The following is a 20,444-nucleotide window of genomic DNA, read 5'->3' on the forward strand; positions in this document are numbered from 1 at the left end:
CCATATACTGAGAAGTCATCCATGAAGACTTCCAGAAAATTTTCCACCATATCAGAGAAAATAGAGAGCATGCATCTCTGGAAGGTTGCAGGCGCATTACACAGCCCAAATGGCATCCTTATATAAGCAAACACTCCAGATGGACATGTGAATGTTGTTTTCTCTTGATCCTGGGGATCTACTGCAATCTGTTTATAGCCTGAGTAGCCATCCAGAAAGCAGTAATAATCATGACCTGCCAGTCTTTCTAGAATCTGGTCTATGAATGGTAAAGGAAAATGATCCTTTCTGGTGGCTGTATTGAGCCTTCTGTAGGCAATACACATGCGCCACCCTGTAACTGTTCTTGTAGGAACCAGTTCATTTTTTTCATTATGAATCACTGTCATGCCTCCCTTTTTTGGGACGACTTGGACAGGGCTCACCCAGGGGCTGTCAGAAATAGGATAAATAATCCCAGCCTCTAGTAATTTGGTGACCTCTTTCTGCACCACTTCCTTCATGGCTGGATTTAGCCACCTCTGTGGTTGAACCACTAGTTTAGCATTATCCTCCAATAAGATTTTGTGCATGCATCTAGCTGGGCTTATGCCCTTAAGGTCACCTATGGACCACCCAAGAGCTGTCTTGTGTGTCCTTAGCACTTGAATAAGTGCTTCTTCTTCCTGTGGGTTTAAAGCAGAGCTTATGATCACTGGAAAAGTGTCACCTTCTCCCAGAAATACATATTTCAGGGATGGTGGTAATGGTTTGAGCTCGGATTTAGGAGGTTTTTCCTCTTCCAGAGAAAATTTCAGAGGCTCTTTAATCCTGACAATCATGTCTTCAATCACGCCTGATGGGTATTTAATGGAGCCATCAGCAAGTTGGAGACATATCCGGGTTGGTTTAACTTCTTCAGTTAAGCCAAGCTTTCTGATAGTGGATGCAGGTATTAGGTTGATGCTTGCCCCAAGATCGCATAAAGCTGTCTTGGTGCAATTACCTCCTAATATGCATGGTATCAGAAAACTCCCAGGGTCTTTAAGCTTTCCAGGAAAGCTTTTTAGAATGACTGCACTCCATTCTTCAGTGAGGAGAACTCTTTCTGTTTCTCTCCAATCCTTTTTATGACTCAAGATCTCTTTCATGAACTTGGCATAAGAAGGTATTTGCTCAAGTGCCTCTGCAAATGGAATCTTTATTTTAAGAGTCTTGAGATAATCTGCAAAGCGAGCAAATTGCTTATCCTACTCCTCTTTCCGGAGTTTTTGAGGATAAGGTATCTTGGCTTTATATTCCTCAACCTTAGTTGCTGTAAGTTTATTGCCTACAGAAGTGGTTGAAGAAGCCTTTTTAGAGGGGTTGTCATCAGCACTTGTGTGTGTCTGATCCCTCACTGACAATTGAGTGCCAGAGTTAGAAGCTGGAGTAACGTTAGATGCCCACTCCTTGTCTGTTCCTGACGTCTGAATGCCAGAACTGTGCCCATTTTGGGCGTTCAACGCCAGATCCTGCCCATTTTGGGCGTTCAACGCCAGATCCTTGCTTGTTTCTGGCGTTGAACGCCAGTCCTTGCTTGTTACTGGCGTTGAACGCCAGTCTTGGGCATGGTCTGGGCGTTCAGCGCCAGCCTTCCACCAGATTGCTGGCGTTTTAACGCTAGAATTATTTTTTCCTGGGCTCTTACTGTCCTCAGGTGAATTTTGGGTGGTTTGCTCATTCCTTGGCTGTTTTCTTCCTTGAGGTGGGGTATTTAATGTTTTCCCACTTCTCAATTGAACTGCTTGGTATTCTTCTGTTATTTGTCTTGACAGCTGCTGCTTTGTTTGCTTCAATTGTTCTTCCATATTTATATTAGCCATCCTTGTCTCTTGTAGTTTATCCTTGAATTCGGCTAACTGCTTTGTTAGAAAGTCCAATGTTATTTAACCACCTCTTAGCTTGATCTTTTACAGCAAATGGAAACAGTAATAGTCTGTAGACATCCTGATCTATTTCCTTATCATGTACTGTGTCGGCAATTTGTAAAAATTGTGCCAGAAACTCTGTAGGTTCTTCCTGTGGAAGACCGAAATACTGGCAACTTTGCTGCACCATGATAATGAGCTGAGGATTCAACTCAAAGCTACTGACTCCAATGGAAGGTATGCAGATACTACTCCCATATGAAGCAGTAGAGGGGTTAGCATATGACCCCAGAGTCCTCCTGGACTGTTCATTTCCACTTAGATCCATGATGGAGAAAGGGAGATGATGTAAAATAAAAATTTTTATTTTTATTTATTTATTTATTTCGAAAATAAAATAAATTAAAATAAGATAAATAAAAATAGGTGAAGATTTTCAAAAAAATGAGGGGAGAGAAAATGGTAAGGAAGTTTTGAAAAAGATATGATTTGGAAAAGATTTTAAATTTTGAAAAAAAAATCTGAATTTTTAAAATTAATTTTCGAAAATTTGTTTTAAAATTAGAGAGAAAAGATATTTTTTTGAATTTAGTGAGGAAAGAGAAAAACAATAAAATAGCACAAGATTTAAAATTTTTAGATCTAATGCTCCTTGTTTTCGAAAATTTTGGAGGGAAAACACCAAGGAACACCAAACTTAAAATTTTAAGATCAAGACACAGGGAAAACTCAAGAATACTTTGAAGACTCACAAGAACACAAGAACATGAAGAAAGAACACCAAACTTAAAATTTCTAGAAAACCAAACTAAAATTTTCGAAAAACAAAGAAAAATCAACAAGAAAACACCAAACTTAGAGTTTGGCACAAGATTTATTCAAAGAAAAATTATTTTTGGAAAAGATTTTAAAAATAGGATAGCCAATTACCAAGAACATAAGCACCACGCTCTAACTAATTGAGCTATAAATTTAAGGTGTTTTAACAATGTATAAATAATAAAAGACTCTAAACTAAAAAGAAAAATTTTTCCTAATCTAAGCAACAAAATAAGCCTTCAGTTGTCCAAACTCAAACAATCCCCGGCAACGGCGCCAAAAACTTGGTGCACGAATTATGAATAACACGTTTCACAACTCGTACCACTAACCAGCAAGTGCACTGGGTCGTCCAAGTAATACCTTACGTGAGTAAGGGTCGATCCTACAGAGATTGTTGGTTTGAAGCAAGCTATGGTTATCTTGAAATTCTCAGTCAGGATATTAATTGGTGGTTATCAACTGACTTGCAAATGAACAAGGGAGCATAAATTAAAAGTTACTTGTTATGCAGTAATGGAGAATATGTTGGAGTTTTGGAGATGCTTTGTCTTCTGAAATTCTGCTTTCCTCTGTTTCTGATTCACGCATGCACGTCCTCCTATGGCAAGCTGTATGTTGGTGGATCACCGTTGTCAATGGCTACCATCCATCCTTCCAGTGAAAAGGGTCTAAGTGCGCTGTCACCGCATGGCTAATCATCTGCAGGTTCTCAATCATACCGGAATAGGATTTACTATCCTTTTGCGTCTGTCACTACGCCCAGCACTCGTGAGTTTGAAGTTCGTCACAGCCATTCAATCCCAGAATCCTACTCGGAATACCACAGACAAGATTTAGACTTTCCGGATTCTCATGAATGCTGCCATCAATCTAGCTTATACCACGGAGATTCTGATTAAGGAATCTAAGAGATATTCATTCAATCTGATGTAGAACGGAGGTAATTGTCAGATACACGTTCATGGAGTGAGGAAGGTGATGAGTGTCACGGATCATCACCTTCTCCATAATGAGGCGCGAATGGATATCTTAGATAGGAACACGCATGTTTGAATGGAAAACAAAAATACTTGCATTAAGTCATTGAGACACAGCAGAGCTCCTCACCCCCAACAATGGAGTTTAGAGACTCATGCCGTCAAAAGTTACAAAGTTCAGATCTAAAATGTCATGAGATGTCAAATACAATAGTAAAAAGTCCTATTTATAATAAACTAGCTACTAGGGTTTACAGAAGTAAGTAATTGATGCATAAATCCACTTCCGGGGCCCACTTGGTGTGTGCTTGGGCTGAGCTTGAAGTCTACATGTGGAGAGGTCATTCTTGGAGTTGAACGCCAACTTTTGTGCCATTTTGGGCGTTGAACTCCACTTTGCAACTTGTTTCTGGCGCTGGACGCCAGAATTGGGCAGAGAGCTGGCGTTGAATGCCAGTTTGCGTCATCTAAACTTAGGCAAAGTATGGACAATTATATATTGCTGGAAAGTCCTGGATGTCTACTTTCCAACGCAATTAGAAGCGCACCATTTTGAGTTCTGTAGCTCCAGAAAATCTATTTTGAGTGCAGGGAGGTCAGAATCCAACAGCATCAGCAGTCCTTCTTCAACCTTTGAATCTGATTTTTGCTCAAGTCCCTCAATTTCAGCCAGAAAATACCTGAAATCACAGAAAAACACACAAACTCATAGTAAAGTCCAGAAATGTGAATTTAACATAAAAACTAATGAAAACATCCCTAAAAGTAGCCAGATTATACTAAAAACATACTAAAAACAATGCCAAAAAGCTTATAAATTATCCGCTCATCAACCATCCACGCGCACGCGCACTCCAAACATACGCGTGCCCAAGTATTTTTGGCCATCCACGCGCACGCGTCATGTACGCGTACACATGGATTGAATTTTTCCACTTCCCATACATTCACCCGAGAGTTGTGCCTGAAGTGTGCCAACTTTGTGCCCCAGGGCACGCGCACGCGTACCTTGCGCGTACGCGTCGACTCTCTGCTTTGCCATGCACGCGTACTCGTCAACCGCGCGTATGCGTCACTTCCATTTCATCAATCCACGCTTACGCGCATATGACGCGCACGCGTGGATTGCCCTGTTTCACTCACCTTCTTTTCTTCTCTTCTTTCCATTCCTTTCCTTCTTCTCTTCTCTTTCTACCCTTCAAACATCATCCAACACTACCAAGCATCATGTAACACCATTTCTTTTAGTTAGTTAGTTAGTTTAATTTTTGTTTTCCATTATAAGTGTTGGATTACTAATCTTGTTTACTTTTTACTGCTGCTTATTACTAATAGGATGTTAGTTTAACATCATTGTTGTTATTGTCATTGTTGGGTTCCTTTGTTGAGGTTACAATTTATTACTTGGTTTTGAATTTTCATGTTGAATATTTGTGAATACCAAGTACATGTTACGTTGCCTTCATGCATCTTAACTCTTTGAATTGCATGTTTTGGCCACCGTGCATTCATCATCTATTGTTAGGCAATTGTATATTATCATTGCATTTTTTTAGGTGATGCTTGTTTATGGTTTACCCTTATTCACATCACTTATTTCATGCATTGAGATTGTAGAATTGTGAAATTGGATTGAAAGCTTACATAGTGACATATTTTTGAGTTTTGTAAAGCTTTGTGGGCCATGCTTGCTATGTGATTGATTTCCACTTCTATCTTCTTTTTCCTAAGTTCCATAACATCCATGTGTTTCACCTCTATGTCACTTAGATGTTGCAACAACTTCAATATGTGTCATTGATTATTGTGTGAGTTTCATATACCATTTTGTTCACTAAGTCTACCTACACATCAATCAATGTCCATACATTATCCAATTTCACAATTGCTTGATTAATTTCTTGAATGCTTTCATGCCACATCACTACTTGTGTGGTTGACTTAACCTACAAGTCTTTTGAAGTATTTCAAGCACACTAGAATGAGTAAAATGTGTGTCTTCTTTTGTATAATTGTGACATGGTTTCTAAATACTAGAGTGTGAGTTCTAAACCGCATGCAAGTTAGGACCCACATACTTATTTTTCATTAATGTCACACTAATTCACTCACTCAATTCTAGTGATTTACCTCATTCCAAAAATCCGTGTTCCCTTGCTTGTGCATTTACTTGTCTTATTATCCCCTATTTTCTATGTTCAGGATGAATCATCATAAGCAAAAACGGAAGTGGGAGAAGAACACGCAGCATCGGTTGACCTACCAGCTAAAGGTAGCAACTAGGAAAGTCGCCGTACCCCCTTTGCTCATCTTTGGATGCACCGAGGACGGTGCAAACTTTTAAGTGTGGGGAGGTCGTCCGACCGCTCGGCATTTTTGGGTGACAAGTTTCTAATCCTAACACTTTTGCATTTCATTTTTAGGTCTTTTAGGATTTTTGGTTGCATTGCATATGTATATAATAAGCTTAGTCAAAATCATGATATTTTCCAAGGATTTTATCTATAGGGCACCGCTATTGATTGAAAAAACAAATTTTTTAGAACTTGCTTGAATTATATACTTTGTGGATCATGTTTTGAGCTAAGAACACAAGCATGTGAGATTTGAGCCTAATTGTGTGGTTACATCATACATAACCACTTACTTTCATTCTTGTGTGCATTATTCTCTTCCTATGATTGTAATCTTTGATTTGTTTGATTCTTTATGTCCATTACTTTGTGTATACATGCATTTATATGATTGAGGTCATTGTTCAAATAGCTCACTTACCCAAATAGCCTATCCTTTTATCTTCCATTGTTAGCCAATTTTGAGCCTATGCTCAACCCATTTGTTCTTAATTGAAGCACATTACAAGCCTAAGTGAAAAATAATAAATATCCTTAATTTGAATCTTTGATTAGCTTAGGCTAGTGAGAGTGTTCATCATTTGATTTTGGGAAATTTGGGAACAGTGGGTAGAGATAAAAGTGTGTTTACGTTTTTGTTGAAAAATCTTGGGAATTAGGAACATACTCGTGTATTAATCATGTGTAAACTATATGCATTGATGTTCTTGTATACATTTTAGTTTGAAAAGAAAAATAAATGAGAAAAAAATAAAAAAAAAATATATATATATATATATAAGAAGAAAAAGAAAATATATAGAAAAGAAAGAAAAAAAAAAAGCAATAAAAAGGGGACAAAGTACCCCAAAGTGAAGTTCAATAATAATCAATGCATATGTGTGGTGATCAAAAGAGAATGTATGAGTGTGTGAAAAAGTGAAGAATGGGTAGTTAGGTTTGTTTAGAATTGTATAGGTTATCATAGGTTAGGTGGGATGTTTAAGTTGATCAAAGATTCAAATCTCTAGCTCACTTGACCATATGCATCCTACCTTGACCCTAGCCCCATTACAACCTATGGAAAAGCCCTCATGATATTTGTATGCATGCATGAATTAATTGTTGATTGTTAGATGAAAAACAAATCTTGGAAAGCATGATTAGAGAAGAATTGAGTGAATCAACCCCATACACTTGAGCGACTAGAGCGGATACACATCCGGTGAGGGTTCGATTGCTCAATTACATGTTTCCACCCATGATCATCTCTTTTCTTTCAAGTTTGTAAAATCTTTTTAATAATTCAATTCAATTGTGAGTTTGATTTTACTGCTATGCCTTTATCCCTTGTACGTAAATATGTATTCTTGGAAGTTGACTTGTTTTGACCAAGTGGATGCATTCATGTAGATAGATTGCATATAGATAGATTGCATTTAGTTAGTTTGCATTGAATAAATGTTGATACCCCTTTGCTTATTTCTTGATTTTTGCATGAGGACATGCTTAGTTTAAGTGTGGGAAGATTTGATAAACCTCAATTTTGTGGTTTATCTTGTGCTTAATTTGGGAGATTTTATCACCTTTTCCCACATATATTCAATGAAATAGCATGGTTTTGTAATTCTCCCTTGAATTATGCTTAAGTGTGAAAACATGCTTTTTAGGCCTTAAAATAGCTAAATTTAACTCACTTTAATTCCATTCGATACCTTGATATGTTTGTTGAGTGATTTCAGTTCATAAAGCAAGTATTGGATGGAAGAAGTGAGGAGAAAAGCATGCAAAGTGGGAGAACTCATGAAGAAATAAAGGAACCGTAAAGCTATCAAGCCTGACCTCTTCGCACTTAATCGACCATAACTTGAGCTACAGAGATCCAAATGAGACAGTTTTAGTTGTGTTAGAAAGTTAACATCCGGGGCTTCAAAATGATATAAAATTTGTCATATTTGCTTCGCGTTTAGGGGTGCACACGGATACTGTACACGTGTGCACCGATGGAGCACGTGATTCACTAAAGTGAAATCGTGGCCAGCTATTTGTAGAGCATTTTGGGCCCAATCCAACTCATTTCTAATGCTATTTCATGCAGAATTCAAGCTTGGGCAAAAAGGAAAGCAATTGTTTTGAAGTTTTTGCATCATGTAGCTTAGTTTCTAGAGAGAGAAGCTCCCTCTTCTCTCTAGAATTAGGGTTCCTAGGATTAATTGCATCATAGATCCATGTTTAATCCCTTGCTTTCATCGTGTTTCTTCTACATTTTCATGCTCTAGTGATGTAATCTTCTTGTACCCTCTTGTTAATTTTCCTTTTCATGCCTATTTGTTTAGGATTAATGAACACTTGTTGGATTTGGATTTTCTATTAATGTAATTGATATTTGATGTCTTTTATTATGAATTTGAGTTGTTGATCTTGTCTTCTTGCAATTTGTAGTTGGTAGATTTTACTATTTCTTGTCATTTATTATGCTTTCCTTTTATGCCTTCCAAGTGTCTGACAAAATGCTTGGTTGGATGTTAGAGTAGATTTTGAGCATTCTTGGCTTGGAAAGAGTAATTAGGCAATCTTGAGTCATGAAAATCCAACTTATGTTGGTGATCTAGAGTTGTTAGCTAGTATGATTTCCATTAACTCTAATCTCTTGCTAATTCAATTAGTAGGTGATTAGGACTTTTGGATTGAGATTAGCTAGTCTTATTAGACTTTCTCCGAGTATGAGGATAACATGATACCTTCCTCCGTCTTTGGGGATGACGTAATAAGATAAATTCTTGTTTATCATTGTATGATTAGGATAGAAAGCCTATATTCTCAATCTTTGCCGTGAATGTCTCCCTTTATTACTTGCTTTATTTAGTTACTTGAATGATTTACTCTTCTTATCATTTAAATTCTTGTCCATTTACTTCCTTGCCCCTTTATCAATCATACCCCATTTGTTCCTTCATAGCCAATAATCATTCACTTTATTACAATTCCTTGTGAGACGACCCGGAGTCCAAATACTCCAGTTAATTCTTATTTGGGATTTGTACATGTGACAACCAAAGTTTTTGATGTGAGAATTGTTTGTTGGTTTGGAGCTATGCTTACAACGAAGTAATTCTTTTCTATAAGAAGAAATCTAGACCATCGAGCAAATCTCTTCATCAAGGACTCCACCATAAGGTTGATAAGGAAGGACCACTGGATAATGATGCATAGGATATTGTGGCAATCCTGGTATCTTGGTTGTGGCTGCATCTGGAACTTCGGTCACTTCTATTCCTGATGTGTTGGTCTTATCTTTTAATGTCTCTTGAGTTAGAGTGATTTCTTCGGTCTAAACATAAATCATAATTTTTAAATAATTACGATACATAATTAAAAAAATAAATAAAGAAACTAGTCAGACAAGCTAGAGTCGAGTAAGAATTTTCTCAAAGTATTGGCCTCACTCACCCTTAAACTCTCAGTTGCACTTATGGTATTGGATTAATAAAATTTAAATTCAAATTAAGACTTTAATTTTCCTTATTGAATTATCTAATATAAATTATTTGATATGCGAAATGTTACCTTCTGTCAACTTTTTTTACCATTTGCTCTAATCTTCGGTGTCTTTGCCAATTTAGATACAGACTTCTTGCTTCCACAACCCTTGAATTTTTTGTAATAGAATAATAAGAAATAATATAAGCACTACGAGAATAATATGTTACAAATTTAAATTGAAATGACAATAAATTTGATAGATGGTATAACACGGAAAAGTGCTTACTTTAAAATTATTGTTATTGTGCACGGGTGTATTTTCTACTGATTTTGTGTTCTGAGAGGGAGTTTGTTTATTGGCATCACAGTCTTCAACCTGCTGGAAAAAAATTTTAAAAATTGCTCAAAATATAGCATTATTTAATAGTTCTGCGAAAGACACTAAAATAATAGGTAAGCATAAAGTAACTAATTAAGCAAAGCATTATATTAATATCATTGGTTCATCTTCAGCATTTGAGTATTCGGCGGGGGAGTCCTCCTTGGCGAGTAATGGACATGTCCTAACGAAATGCCTGCTTGACTTATAATGCGAACATCTTCGCCTCTTTTGGCCTTTTGGAACCTTTCTTGGAGCCCCTTTTGACTTCACAACAGCTGGATCACCTATTAGCGCTGACGTGGAGGAAAGCCGCCTCGCTTGTGCATCACCTTTATTTTGCACCTTCGAAATTAGCTTAAGTAACTCACCTGAGATTTCCCTATAATTGGCTGAATTTTTGGAAGAAATATCACAAAGCTTCCAACAAATAGATGCCATTGCACCGCATCTATGTGTGGGCACTATATCATCAGCGGTGTCTTGCTCGCCAATTGAGCATATAAAATCACTCTTTGCATCTCTTGTCCATCTTTTCAGGATAAAAGATGTACGTACGCATTTTGCATTGCGATGCTTTAAGACCCCAAAGATATGGGAGCACGGTAATCCACGAGTCTCAAATAGCCTGCACTCACATGCAAACAGGTCCTTGTCTTTATTGTAAGATACTTTAAATTCCCATTGCTGATTAAAATACTCACTCGTGTTGCACTCAATAATATCTCCACTGTTTGGGCATTCAGTCACATTTAAGGCACCTGCTGCTTCATCTCATCTTTCACAAGTTTGAAAATATTTCTAGTATAAAGTTCAACAGCTTGTTTCTCAAAACTTTCCAAGCACATAGTCAAAACAGGAAACTTATAAAAAGTTTCAAAGTCAGCAGTAAGATGGTTGTTTCGGTACTGCCTTAGTACTTCACTAAATTTATGCATGAATTCAAGGAGACTGGTTTTATTGTCAACATAGTTCTTCAATAATGAATGAATTCCCTCACACTGTGACATAGTTCTTATACGGCCAAAGAAGTGCTCCCTCATATATGCGGTAGCTCACTTTATTCTGTCATTATAAATGCCCAGACCCATTCATTCTCGGCAAGTCCGTATTTGGATATGATCTCGTTCCATCTCTGTTCAAATATTTGTACGGTAAACTGTCCATACAATAATACACTAAAATTGTCCCAAAAATGCTTGTTTTTTATATTTTGTACCGCATTACGATAGAGATGCCATGCAAAAAGGCGGTGTGGTATACCAGGAAATACTTCTAAGATAGCCTCTCTCATAGCACGGTCTCCGTCTGTCACAACGCCTCCGGGTAGTTTTTCTGACATGATTTCCAAAAATTCTTTCAGTGCCCACTTGAAAGTTTCGGACCTTTTATCTGAGAGCAGAGCGCATCCAAAGATAGTTGTCTGGCCATGGTGGTTGGTCCCTGAAAATATGACTAAGGGCTTGTTGTATACATTTTTCTTGTAAGTGGCGTCAAAAGCCAGTACATCGCCAAAACATTCGTAGTCAACAACGCTTTCTCCATCAGCCCACACCAAATTATCCAACCTACCATCCTTTAAGGTGAACTTTCCTAGAAATAACGGGTCACTGTCTACCTTAGAAAACAGATAGGCCAACGCAACAAATGCATCACTGTCTTTCACTTTGTCATGCCTAGTCTTACTAATGTGGTTATGTAAGTCTTTTCTGGTAAAACCCACTTTATCATATCCACCTTTTTGGAAAACCATGTAACCCATTATGTGGCAAGTTTTAACACCACATGCTCGCAAGTTGTCTGTTTGTGTTTTATCAGCCTCAATAAGCCCACGATTCGCGGCAATAAGATGTCTGTACTTAGGTGGACACAGTGGATGATTGTGTTCACTCTCAAAGACACTGACTTTCCACTTACCCGTTTTATAGTGACGAATGAACCGAATCCTAGCCCTGCAGTTGACACGAGTAATTGCCCTATGCTCCCTTTGCCGATTGTCCCTTTTAAGGTGCTTCCAATATCTTTCTCCTGCTTTATTGCAAACCAACTGTCTTGTATTAATGTTACCATTAGCATCCACCGTCTTCAAGTCTTTTTGGGACACAAATCCATAGCACTTGGCATATTTGGCATAAAATTCACAAACTTGAGATTCTGTATCAAACACCAATCTCCATATATCTTCGATGGTAAAATCAGTTATCAACTTTTCAAAACCATTAGTATTAATTATATTTGCCTCTGCTTCATCTACAGTTACATCCACCATATCATCACTTTCATCGGAACTGCACTCATACTCAACACTTAAATCCTCAGATTGATCACCATCCTTATATGACTCTTTGCCATCATTATCCATGACTGAACTTAAAATTTTAATATGTTAGGTACTAACTAAATGCTAGGAGAATGGAATAGGCAAAATGAACTAAACTTTTTTTTATTAAAATTATTGCTCAATCAAATTCTAATAAACCTAAGAGCTATTAGTGCATAAGAATGTTAAAACAGTTTTTAAAACTTAAAAACCTTATAATAAACATGTTTATAACGAAGTATAATTTATTTTTTTTAATTCTTTAAAATTTTATAAAATATTTTAAAATAAAATAATTTATAAATAAAAAATTCATAATAAACATAAATATAATAAATAAACTCTTTTATTTTTTACTTTAAAATTTTACATATGTATCATAAAAATTTATTTTATCCTAAACATGATCATTAAAAATACTAAATTACCTAACTCAAATTTTAGAGACTAATAGTTCAAATTTTAGAGACTAATAATTTAAATATGTACTCCTGATTCCAGATGCAAAATCAAAACAAACAAGGGGATCAAAATCAATAAACTGGGGAGAAAAATAATCAAAATACATTATTTATATATAAATAAAGCAAGGAGATCAACAATCTTCAAGTAGGTGGTGCACGAAATCACAATCACACTTTTGCAATTCCGCACAACTAACCAGCAAGTGCACTGGGTCGTCCAAGTAATACCTTACGTGGGTAAGGGTCGATCCCACGGAGATTGTCGGCTTGAAGCAAGCTATGGTTATTCTGTAACTCTTAGTCAGGAAATTAGTAATAAAAATGATTGGATTTATGAAGAGTAAATAACATAAATTAAATAGTACTTGTTATGCAGTAATGGAGAACAGATTGAGGTTTTGGAGATGCTCTGTCTTCTGAATCTCTGCTTTCCTACTGTCTTCTTCTTCACGCATGCAGGTGGTGATGAGTGTCACGGATCATCACATTCATCAGGGTGAAGTCCGAGTGAATATCTTATAATAGGAACAAGCGTGATTGAATAGAAAACTGTAGTAATTGCATTAATTCATCGAAACACAGCAGAGCTCCTCACCCCCAACCATGGGGTTTAGAGACTCATGCCGTCAGAAATATAATATGAAATGTGTAAAATGTCATGAGGTACAAAATAAATCTCTAAAAGTTGTTTAAATACTAAACTAGTAACCTAGGTTTACAGAAAATGAGTAAACTACGATAGATAGTGTAGAAATCCACTTCCGGATCCTACTTGGTGTGTGCTGTGACTGAGACTTGAGCTTTACACGTGCCTGGGCTGTTTCTGGAGTTAAAGGCCAGGTTGTAACCTGTTTTGGGCGTTTAACTCCAACTTGTAACCTGTTTCTGGCGTTTAACGCCAGAATGGAACATGGAACTAGCGTTAAACGCCAGTTTACGTCATTTATCTTTGAGCAAAGTATGGACTATTATATATTGCTGGAAAGTCCTGGATGTCTACTTTCCAACGCAATTGAGAGCGCTCTAATTGGTCTTCTGTAGCTCCAGAAAATCTATTTCGAGTGCAGGGAGGTCAGAATCCAACAGCATCTGCAGTCCTTTTTCAGCCTCTGAATCAGATTTTTGCTCAGGTCCCTCAATTTCAGCCAGGAAATACCTGAAATCATAGAAAAACACACAAACTCATAGTAAATTCTAGAAATGTGAATTTTGAATAAAAACTAATAAAAATATACTAAAAAGTAATTAAAACATGCTGAAAATTACTTAAAAACAATGCCAAAAAGCGTATAAATTATCCGCTCATCAGTAGGCAAAGAGCAATAATGCTGAAGCAAAGCAGAAATCTTCAAATCAAAGCATCAATATTGAAAGCATTTGCACTTATGTAGTTACGTTAGCAAATGATAGATATCAAAAGGCAACTTCATCCACAAGGATCCACCAAAATTCAGATCAAATCACATTAAAATGAAGCATTTTTAGGCAACTCAAATGAAAAGATAAGACCCACACAAGGAACACAGGTAGAACTAAGAACCTTGCTGGGTACAAAGAATGATGGGAGAGTAACTTGTGATTACACTAATACATAAAGGAACAGAACTATATCAGTTCTATAAGAGTATGTTTTTGGTATACTATTAATTCATCAGCGTGAGGTCCATGAAGATTATAAAAAGACAACCATATATTACAATCTTACATTTAATGGGTAGTTCCTATCAAACAATGACTTGTTCTTATTATAATGCATACCTCAAATTTCAACCCCTTGTTTTACGTTCTGTATCAACTTCAATAGTGAGAATAAGAAGAATTAAGAAGTGAGGTGGTCTTATTCTTTGCTTGTTGGTTTGGATATCTCAAAAAGTTCTCAGCTTTTAACATGTGGAAGTCTAAGCTCAACTTCTAGGTGTTTTCTCAAATTTCTTAGTCATCCCTTGTATTTTCTCAATAGGTTCAATTCAATTTTCTTCTGAATTTCTTAACATCATTCAATTGTTACGAAATATGGCTTCAGAAAAAGATGAGACAAAGGTAGAATTCTGAAAATAAGGCAACAGTTCTTGTGAAATTGACTGTATTTGTTGTTCTTAATTACTTAGTTATCTTATATAATAGTACTGTGCAGGAGAAGATGGCAGAAATGGAGTTTTTATCCCCAGTGGTGAAGTCTCTAACAAGAGATGCATAAGAGAGGAGGAAAGCAGTGGGACTGCTGCTAGAACACTTTGATCTCCCTGCAGTTTGAGGGCAAATTAGAAGAATTCAAGGGTGCATTGTAATGTTAGAATGATCTTCCTGCTTGAGGTTGCCTTTATTGAGTTCTCTCTAATCATTCTTTCATTCATTATTAATTTTGGTGAAGCAATTTTGAGCTTGCAATATGATAATATCTTAGGTTGTATTGATAATTAAGGATAATATTTGTACAGCAGAGTGTATAAACCACTCAAGTTATTTATTTTGCAAATAAAAGTATCATCTTTTTCTCTTCTTATTCTTGTTTATGCCAACTTTTTCTTGCTTTTGTTGAACTTCAACTCTACAAATTGTACAAATTAAGTTTTCTAGAGAGAGAAGACAAGAATTCAACTATTCTCACAATGGCACCACTGAAGGATATCCTTAAATATGTTGGCGGGTTTATAGGTTTAGTAGTTGTATAGTTGTATTATTTCTAGGGAATATAATAAAGTGACCAATTTTCTAGATCAGCAACATAATAGATATGTCACAAAATTTGATACCTTCTATCTACCAATATGCAACAATACAAAGGCCATGGGATCAAAGGCATACATATCACTACGACTTAGTGAGGAATATGAAAGAATATATTCACACATCAACAAACAAATTTACTAGGATCAACAAACAAAATTTTGATACCCAACTTAAAAAAGAAACTAAAAAATTAATTCCTAAAGTGGGTCACAAGATTTACATCCTTAATCATCACATGACCAACCTCAGAAAGAAGGTCCAAGCATGGTGGTAGAATCTCTTTGGAAGCATGGATTGAGCCATACTAAACCAATAGGAGCAGTTTTAACATGGCAGGAGCAATTTTACCATGGCAAGTTTTCATCTTCCACTCAATGAACAATTTATTAAATCAACCACAGTATAACAATCAAAAGGTAGAAAACAACACCAAAACAATAATTTATCAAATTAACAAGTTAATAAGATCAATTAAAACTGAAAATCAAAATAACAAGAAGAATTAACATTTTAAACTACAGCAAACTAACAACAAAATAAGAACTAGAAAACATACTAACAATGAAAACAACAATAAAAAAACAATAACTAAATAATTAATACAAGAAAGAACAAGAAGAAGGAAAAAAAATTACCCTAGGATGGAGCAGTTCTGAAATTCAAACAGTACGGGAAAAGGGAGGAGCTTTGAATTGCGACGGAGATGGCTGAATGGAGGCAGACAATGGCAGAACGGTGGCTAAAAGGCCTTGGAACAGAGGCTCGAACACGCGGCGTAGAGGACTAAACAGAGGGCTAAGCAGCTTGAACAAGGGTTGGCAAAAAAGGGCAGAACAAGGGTTGGCCAAAAAACAGACGCAGGAGCTTGGCCAAAAAGGAGGCAGATGCGCGGCGAACAAGGGTGACGTTGCGCCGAAGCTGTAGCAGCAGCGGTCGCTGGACGTTGAGGAACGGTGACGAGAGATGGCTGCTTCGGTGCTTCCTCCAAGCTGTGTTCGAGTTCTCTTCAAGGACGTTGTGGTTTATGAAACACACCCGCAAGGAGTGTTGCTTCACTTCACACAATCTTTGTGTAGTTTTATGTTTTTGTTTTATTGCGTTTGATCTGATAGTTTCCTTTTCTATATATTATGATAACTTAGTAGGTGGTAGTTTTAATTAAGAACTATGTGAAGATGCTTTTAATTATAGGTTATTCTGAATTTATTAGATGAACATTTTGTTTCTCTTTATTTGTAAGAAGGGAGACTAAGGATAATCAACATCATTTCACTTGTGATATTGCTTCTTTAATTTGTTATAGATTAGTTATAAATAACTAAAGTTATGATCAAACAATATACAGTGGTTTCATAATCCTGGTTGTCACTTGAAATAGGTATGTAGCTTAAAAAATGGTCTAACTATGAAATAGGTTCTCCATCTCACTAGACCAAAATAAATACTGATGACAGTAAAGATTAATTTTCATAGAATGGTCAAAAAAGAAAATTTAGTCACTATTACTTAAATACTTCATACGAGGCATGAGCTGAGTTAGTTCTAGGTCTTTCTAAAGTATAGTGATGATTGTTGAAAAGTATATAAAGGACATGAAATGAGATCAGTTTTGTAAATGCCTATATGGTATCGTTATATGAAACAATTACAAGTATATATGAACTTGTGTTAGCTACTTGTACTAGTTAATATTATTTTACTAGTAGTGAATTTTAATTACTTCTAAGATGAGGCAGTAAGATGAAGTCATTTCAAAGCTTGATTGTGCATCTTCTGATGCAAAAAAAAGGAATGAATTGATTTGGACTTGCTACTGATACTTCGTAACATTCTGATTCTGAGGCCACTGTACCATATAATATAGGATTTTTGTTCAGAAAATTCACCATCCAAAATCTCTGGCTGGTTTTGTTGTTATTTAACTTATTAATCTTCTTTGATAATTTGACTTCTATTAATGCATTGAATCAGAATACCAATACTTCCCTAATATAAAGATCAGAAAAAAGTGCAATTTCAATTACAAGAAGTTACAAAAAGAAAGAAAAGGAATAACTTTGTATAGATCAATATCAGCCAATACAATCAAAAACCATGAACATAAGTCACACAAAAATAAATAAATAAATAAATGTGTGGTTTCTTGAAATATCACCCAGCCTCTTCCTCACAGTGGTAAAAAATAGAAACAAATTAATAAATGCTACAAAAAAGAAAAACATGCATTTTCCTTGCTTCTAAACAAGAAGAACCCATCTAAACTAAATGCTATTGTTTGAAGGAGAATAGATATATCACTTTGGAGAAGCTGAAACACTAGGAAGAGGAGCCTCATTTTCTGATGCACTCTTACTATCTTTCTCTATCACAGTTAACATCTCGTTTGGGAGAATAGGTGAACTTTCTGAGTTCCGAATAACCACTCGAAAAGGTGATTCTGATGGTGATGGGTTGAAAGATGTTATCCGGGACACCCCACTCGAGCTGTAAAGGTCATCTTTATTGTAAAGGGAATTGACCTTTCTGATTTTTTGCTGCTTGAGCTACTCATCCTGGGTACAAGGATATTGTGAACCAGTCATGGTGGTCTAGTATCGACCTTTTGCGGGCACTAGCATGCGTACGCGAGAATGTATTTTAAGGCATGTGTAATACCCTACCACACAGAGCTTTACGCCTAGGATGTAAAGCAAAGGTGGCAAGGTCCTACGACCTTTAAAAGTAAAAATATATACAATAATAGATGAAAGGAATTTTATAACAAGGAGTCTTTGAAAGAAAGTCTAAAACAAAAGTCGTAACGCTTACATAAACGAAAAACTTGTGTACAAAGAAACGTAAGATATACATATGAATAATAAAAAAGGAGTGTCAAAGATACAAATATTCAAGCTCCAGGCTCAACCTGCAAAACCAAGGTTGGCCGGAGAATATTTACATAAATATACATAACCCAAAATATCCCAAAAGTGATAAAAACAACAACCTGTTTTTCCATATCGACCTCTAAGAGGGACAAAATAGAGTTAAATATACAGAGGAGAATCTAAATACAGAATAATAAACATATAATCTCAAAATACGGAGTCCCAAGATATAATACTTCGCTTGCAGAATGAACTCCAGACGCTTACTGAGGTGCCTCTCGACCAGCATCTAAAAACTACAAAATATGTATGGGATGAGAACTGGGGGCACTCAGTATAGTTAAGGTGCCTACATATATAATAAATAAGGTCCTAAGAAAGCCAGAGGCAATCGCAGAATGCCGACACTTAGATTATAAAACTTAAAGTAATAAACTAAATCATAAATTCGGTAAAACTCTCTAAGGTATCTAAGTCACAATATAACTCTAACTCTACAATTTACTTTCTGTCTCATTTAACTCTAACCCCTACCACTGACGCAACTAGTCACAGCCTATGGCCTAAATCAAACCAACTCGGCCTCCGGCCCATTTCAAAACAAATCATCATTATTATCAGTCCACCACCAAAGAACTTAAAACAGAAAGAAAATCACAAACACAACCAAATACAGGGCAAACATATTTAAAGAACAGTTGTAGCAAGTGTCACAGTTACCAGTTAAACAGAATTTATCATAATAGGCAAACCAAAACAATTATGCACACCCAAACAAAGCAAACAAATGCAACATGATGTATGCCTATCCTACTGGTCGTGAGCTCACGTGTCAGTTAAATCGCCAGAATCCGACACATCTGGTAGCTAACCTAGACATTTGTCTCTAGGTTGTGCATCTCTACGAGGATCATAAACGAAGGAGAGTGCCTTTCCACATCGAAGCAGTGTGCCTTTCTACCTTGCAACTAGAGAAGAATGTGGGGGGAAACAATATGAAAGAGAGTACCTTTTCACCTTCCCCATATCCACATCATGACAAGAGAGGGAATCCTCCGTCCTCAACTTCCCATCCAATAAGATTTTCAAATTAACACGCAAGCGGGATCACACCCAGACCTTGCCATCTCGACCATCCCAGCCATACCTGCCTCGGTCATTGCCAATCTCAACATTTTCCTCTCAATACAGTCACATTGCGAAACAAATCTTATCATTCTCAACTCTATCCTTAATCATACATCATCATCACTTATGCACTTCCTCATTCGCAATTTATCACTCCAAGTCTTTCTTCACTTTCAAGTAACCTCCCTTTTCTCAGCTTAATCTTGTCATTACCCTTAATACTAATATTTAGGGTCTAAAAGAGTAAAAATAGATGTTTATCAGATCAAAATTATATTTTAAAACACAAAACTCACTTTGCTTATTTCAGGGGTCACGCGTACGCGAGATGCCCAACCTGAAAACGTTAGTCGCGTCGCGTTTAGTGGTCGTATACATAAGATCTGCAGATTGGCAAAAGTGTTTAATGCTACAGAATTTTTTACTTTGCACTCCAAACTTCCGACGCGCTTAACTTTCTCATTTTAAAACATTTTTCATCCGTTCTTCAAACGGTATAAACTTCACGGCCTCAATTTTGTTATAAAATAGATTTGAAAGAAATCGAAGGTCCGAAAGCCAAGTTATGGCCTGCCATAGTTTAGTCAAAAACCAAGTTTTTACCAAAGATTTCTAAACCTCTATTTCACCAATTTCCTTTACCAAAACCAAATTCCTACATTTCAAAATGACTCCAAACACACCCAACTCAGCTCCATATTCAATCACAACCAACCATGCCTCAATTTTAAACCACTTCATTCCACAAGTTCTCAAATATACAAACACAATTATCAATTTATCAACATGCATATGTTCACATTCACAATCCTCATCCATTAGCATCAAATTCATTATTCATCAATCTATTTTACCAACACCAACCACATTCACATCAATGAATCATCAATCTAACAATTCCTCATCATTTTAACATATGTTGACAACTAAAATCATTAAACATGCTCCAAACATGTATTCAACTTATCCTATAGTCATCTAGCCTAAGTTTTGACGATACCGTACACGTTATATACGAGAAACCAAAACCTACCTTGGCCGATTTTCCGTTA

The 20,444-nt window shown here is 36.3% G+C and overlaps 2 protein-coding genes across 2 annotated transcripts; both read right to left on the reverse strand.

Moving 5' to 3' along the window:
- Positions 9,989-10,926, reverse strand: LOC110269478 (protein FAR1-RELATED SEQUENCE 1-like). Its single transcript, XM_021117338.1, has 2 exons — positions 10,645-10,926; positions 9,989-10,570 (listed from the first exon to the last, which is right to left on the reverse strand). The coding sequence occupies exons 1-2, from the start codon at positions 10,924-10,926 to the stop codon at positions 9,989-9,991; spliced, it is 864 nt and encodes a 287-aa protein (XP_020972997.1).
- Positions 10,944-12,245, reverse strand: LOC110269479 (protein FAR1-RELATED SEQUENCE 5-like). Its single transcript, XM_021117339.1, has 2 exons — positions 11,103-12,245; positions 10,944-11,018 (listed from the first exon to the last, which is right to left on the reverse strand). The coding sequence occupies exons 1-2, from the start codon at positions 12,243-12,245 to the stop codon at positions 10,944-10,946; spliced, it is 1,218 nt and encodes a 405-aa protein (XP_020972998.1).

This window comes from Arachis ipaensis, chromosome B03 (genome assembly GCF_000816755.2).
Source record: "Arachis ipaensis cultivar K30076 chromosome B03, Araip1.1, whole genome shotgun sequence".
Classification (NCBI taxonomy): Eukaryota; Viridiplantae; Streptophyta; class Magnoliopsida; order Fabales; family Fabaceae; genus Arachis; species Arachis ipaensis.

What these genes read in the sequence shown, in the direction of transcription:
- LOC110269478 (XM_021117338.1), bottom strand. Translation starts at nt 10,926, where the DNA reads ATGAGGGAGCACTTCTTTGGCCGTATAAGAACTATGTCACAGTGTGAG. An exon ending in AAGATGAGATGAAGCAGCAG is followed by an intron (nt 10,571 to 10,644) that starts GTGCCTTAAATG and finishes TATTTTAATCAG; the next exon opens with CAATGGGAATTTAAAGTATC.
- LOC110269479 (XM_021117339.1), bottom strand. Translation starts at nt 12,245, where the DNA reads ATGGATAATGATGGCAAAGAGTCATATAAGGATGGTGATCAATCTGAG. An exon ending in GGCATCTCTATCGTAATGCG is followed by an intron (nt 11,019 to 11,102) that starts GTACAAAATATA and finishes ATATTTGAACAG; the next exon opens with AGATGGAACGAGATCATATC.